General features: G+C 41.8%; 1 protein-coding gene across 1 annotated transcript in view; it reads right to left on the bottom strand.

Annotated features, from left to right (window-relative positions):
• Positions 1-1,983: 1,983 nt before the first annotated feature.
• The window catches only part of LOC143028910 (uncharacterized), an 11,533-nt gene continuing 8,516 nt past the window's right edge, over positions 1,984-5,000 (bottom strand). The window contains exon 4 of the mRNA XM_076191263.1: positions 1,984-2,124. Within this exon, the coding sequence (XP_076047378.1) occupies positions 1,984-2,124 (141 nt within the window). The remainder of the gene's footprint in view (positions 2,125-5,000) is intronic.

Here is a 5,000-nt window from a genome sequence, read left to right as displayed (position 1 = left end):
TGTATATGCTATGATATCTACTTTTTTATATTTTAATCTCTTCTCATGTAATATATTCTTGTTGGATCTTATCAACAAGATACTTGTTTAACGTCCCACACTCCATTTGAAAGACGATTTTTTGCGCGTATGTACTTTGTATTTTCTTGGCTATGTTTTCTTACTAACTTTTTTTTTAATATTCATTATTTTTGTCTTTCATACGGTCGTAAGCATCGTCTCGAAACGTTGGTTGTTTTAATATCACACTTAGTAGCTAATTGATGTTTTATCTTATTTTCTTGTATTCGTTCTCTTTTCATTTGTTTTTTTAATTTCTTTTTCTATTTCTCTTTTTTTAGTTACTTTTCTCTTTCTTTGTCTTTCTCCTTCGCTTTTTTCTTTCTTTTTCTTTCTTTCTTTTCTCTATTTTTCTTTTTCTGTTTCTTTGCTATCTTCTATTCTTTCCCTTGATGACCTGCGCCGTTTGATTTAGATTTCCCCCAATCTCTTACACTCTCTCGCATACTTAATATTCCCCCGTTCTTTTTCTATTTACATTTTTTTCTTATTTTTCTTTTTCGTTTTGCAATTGACATTTATTCCCTGCACTGTTTCAGAGACAATTCCTTCATCTTCATAATATTTTTCTTCAACTTTTTATCTTTTATTCGGGTCCCAGTTCACTTCATTTCTCTTTCGTTTTGCAATTTCTGTTCATTCGTTCTTTTAGCTTTCTCCCCCCTCCTTCCCTCCTCCTCCCCCACACAGATCCCCATAGGACACTTCACATGCTAAAGCCTCCTAACCATGTCAATTGTACGCTGTAACGTCGTATTGGCGTGATGTTGCGTCCGTGTAACGTTGCGTTGCTGTGACGTTGCGTCCGCGTGACGTTACGTCCGTGTAACATTGAGTTGCGTTGCGTTGGATTGACGTTGCGTTGCGTTGGTGTGACGTTGCGTTGTGTTGGCTTGACGTCGAGTTGCGTCGTCGTGACGTCGCTCTGCGTTGGCATGACGTGTTGTGTTGGCTCGACGTTGTGTTGGCGTGACGTTGCGTTGACTTGACGTTGTTGGCGTGGCGTTGCGTTGGCATGACGTTGCGTTGGCGTGACGTTGCGTTGGCGTGCCGTTGCATTGGCTTGACGTTCCGTTCACGTGGCGTAGCATTGGCGTGACGTTGCATTGGCGTGACATTACGCTGACATGACGTTGCGTTGGCGTGACGATACGTTGGCTTGACGTTGCGTTGGCGTAACGTTGCGTTGGCTTGACGTTGCGTTGGCTTGACGTTGCGTTGGCTTGACGTTGCGTTGGCTTGACGTTGCGTTGGCGTGACGTTGCGTTGGCGTGACGTTGCGTTGGCGTGACGTTGCGTTGGCGTGACGTTGCGTTGGCGTGACGTTGCGTTGGCGTGACGTTGCGTTGGCGTGACGTTGCGTTGGCGTGACGTTGCGTTGGTGTGACGTTGCGTTGGCGTGACGTTGCGTTGGTGTGACGTCTCATTTGGCGTGACGTCCTTTGTCCTCTTCTTTTTCTTTGTTCCATTTTTACCTTTTTTCTTCTTTTTCTTCTTTTTATTCATTTTTGTCTTAACTATTTTACGTCGTCTTCGATTTCATTCACTTTGTCTTCTTCATTCCTCTTCATTATCCTTGTCATTTTCTCCTTCTTTGCTTCATTCTCCTTTCTATTGTTGCTTAGGCTTCCTCTCTTCCTCTTCCAACTATTTCCCTCCTCCTCCTCCCCTTCTTTCACCTCTCCTCCTCCTCTCCCCACCCATCCTCTTCCTCCTCTCTTCCGTTCCCCTCTCCTGCTTGTCTACCCACTCCTCTCGCCACTCCTTCCCTCTTCCCATTCTTCTCTTCTTCCTCCCCCTCCCCCTCCCCTTCCACCCTCCTCTTCTCGCTTCCTTCCTCCACTTCCCCCTCCCCCTCTCCCCCTCTCCCTTCTTTTCTTCTCGGCTCCCTACTTCTATCGTCTTCTCACTGCGCAATAGCGGTTAAGGCAGAAGCATTGTGTATGCACACAATTCCCTTAACTCAATTGCGGCACCGTCCCCGGCTTCTATAGTAAATGGCACTCGCTGGGCAAGGAGTGCCAAGTGCCAGATCGTGGTCTCTACCACACGGAGCTCCTCCACCTGCACAGAAAATCTTTAAAATTTTCAATTAAAATTTGTATATAAAAAGGGGGAGAATGATAGGGTTGGCGAAGAAAAAAAATGTCAACAGTTGGAGTGTTGATGATTTATTATTTATGGACCAAAAGGTCTCCTGTTTGCATGGTCATCCTTTGTGATCCTTTGATATAAGATCCCTATGAATATATGGAGTCTCTTACGTCATTACCACCAATGTGGTCTGTATTTCCTCCTTTTCTTTGTGTTTGTTTGTACCTGACTGACTGTCTGTGTTTGTCTCTCTGAATAGTTGGCTGCCTGTGTCTGTGTGTTTCTCTGTCTGTTGGTCTCACTTGCTCCATCTATGTAATAATTCATGGTAATAGTGGCAGCTATGGTAATAGTAATGACAGTGCCCTTTTTAGGTCTCTCTCTCTCTCTCAAATGATTACAAAGGCTGAGCATGCCGTCAAGAAACCTTTTGGTCGATAACTACTAAGTATTTCAGCGGCTTTGACCCATCGTTTTTCGTTCATATTTCCGAAATAACTATTCACATCAGCATAATATATTAGCACCACTTAATTCACACCCTGCCCTAATTTTTGACGTTACAGTGCATTCACAAGTGTATTTATTTACGGCGTTTACTCTTGACATCAAATGTCTCGCAGCCGACACCCGTGAAGTAAATCGAACAAGTAAAGTGACGTCATCACAAACTACCTCGTGTATGCCGTCCTCCTCCCCTTCCCTCCTTCCTCCCCATTTCCTCCCTCCTCCTCCTCCTCCTCTCTCTCTCTCTCTCTCTCTCTCTCTCTCTCTCTCTCTCTCTCTCTCTCTCACACTCTCTCTCTCTCTCTAAAAGAAAAAGAAAAAAGAAATGTAATAATAACTGAATACCATGCACACGGAAAAGGGAATTCAATAACAAGTTTATACAAATGATGGATAGGGAAATTATGATAATGCATTTTATTTCATTCCATACCACTATGGATAAACAGTTCATCCTCGTCATCGCTATCCATGGTGATGATGACGGGTTCCACACTTTCATGTATGTTGTCCGATGACCAGTACTCTTCTTCGAACGATCTGGACCTTCTCACAGCACCCGCCCACACCTCCTTGGTTGCGATAAGCGAGGTAGTTTGTCATGACATCACAACTTCACTTCTTTGATTTACTTCACGGGCGTCGGCTACGACACACTTAATATCAAGAGTAAACGCCGTAATTAAATACCCTTGTGAATGCACTATAACGTCAAAACTTAGGGCAGGGTGTTAATTAGTCTGTGCTAATATATCATGCTGATGTGAATGGTTATTTCGGAAATATGAGCGAAAAACGATGGGTCAAAGCCGCTGAAATACTTAGTAGGTGCGATGCGAAAAAATATAATAATAAATACAAATTATAATATAGATAATTAAAATAATTGCATAGGTATAGTTAAATAATAAACTTGTAAATAGTAAATGATAATAAATTGACATAACTAATAAAATATTCAAGCAAATAAACAAACGAACAAATAATAACAAACAAATAAACATATAATGTAAAATAAATGTCAGTCATTACAGTATCTTGCTTAAGTGTTTATCTAAACTAATCTTAAAGCTTCGAATTGAACTACATTGCACTGCCTCTGCAGGAAATTCATTCCATTCATTAACTACACCGTTGGCGAAGTTCCTACCCACTTCCAAATTAAATTTGTCTATCTATCTCTATTTCTCTATCTCCATCTCTCTCCATCTCTGTCTCTATCTCTATCAAAGGATTACAAAAGGGAAGCATGCCGACAGGAGACCTTTTGGTCCATAACTAGGTTGGATGCGAAAAATGATAAGTAAATAGATAAGTAAATGAAATTAAGATATTATAAATCATAAATAAAAATGAAAAATAGTTGTTAAACAATAGATAAACAGGTAAATATTAAATTACGATAAATTGACACAATAATAATAAATGATAATCATTCAAATAATAAGCAAACAGACAATAACAAACATACATACATATACCAAAGGCTTTTTCCCCCTTAGAAGGGAGGTAGCCAAAAAACAAAGGCATAAAAACCACTCCCACCCATTCCATCCTCTACATATTCCGCTTCTTTCTACGCTCTTCCTTCCGTCTTATCGTGGCACCTCCTGAATGACGGGTCATCCATGCATATCACCTACTGCCCTGGGTCTGAAGCAGTGCTGCAAGACACAGCACATCCACAGCAAGGCAGCTTCATTAAATCGGCGACCCCCCCCCTCTCCGTCCCCTCATACAGAAAAGGAGATGAGGAGAAATCCCTTCGGGCTGCGTTAATTTATTTCTCATACATACTCCCTCGCCCCCCATTTCTCACCCTCATGCATCAAAGCATCATCCATACACAACCATTCTCCATTCACCCCTATCTACTGCTCTCTCCCGTCCTGCCTCAACAGACATTTCCCTCTTTCCCAATACACCTTTTACCCCATCAATCCATCTCAACCTATGTCGACCCCTCATGTTCACTCCTTCCACCTCTGCCTTCTACTCCTCTTTTACTAGTCTTTTTTCACTCATTCTTTCCATGTGTCCAAACCATCCCAATACTCATTCGTCAACCCTATCTTTCAACTCTCTTTCCACCCCTGTTCTCCTCCTCACCTTCTCATTTCTCACCCTATCCAGTATAGTAACCCCTATCATACTTCTCAGGCACCTCATCTCAAACACATTCAAACTCCTTCACTCTTCCTCTCCTATGTTCCATGTTTCTACCCCGTATAGTGTTGTCGTCACAATCACTCCTTCATAAAATCTCCTTAGCATCCATTCCCAAATATCTATTTCTCGTTACACTTTTTAATCCCCTAAAGCATTTATTCGCTTCTCTC

Source organism: Oratosquilla oratoria, chromosome 1 (genome assembly GCF_046742065.1).
Source record: "Oratosquilla oratoria isolate Oo_2021 chromosome 1, ASM4674206v1, whole genome shotgun sequence".
Taxonomy (NCBI): Eukaryota; Metazoa; Arthropoda; class Malacostraca; order Stomatopoda; family Squillidae; genus Oratosquilla; species Oratosquilla oratoria.
Note: the sequence above shows the minus strand (reverse complement) of the source record. Positions and strands in the feature narration are given on the sequence as shown.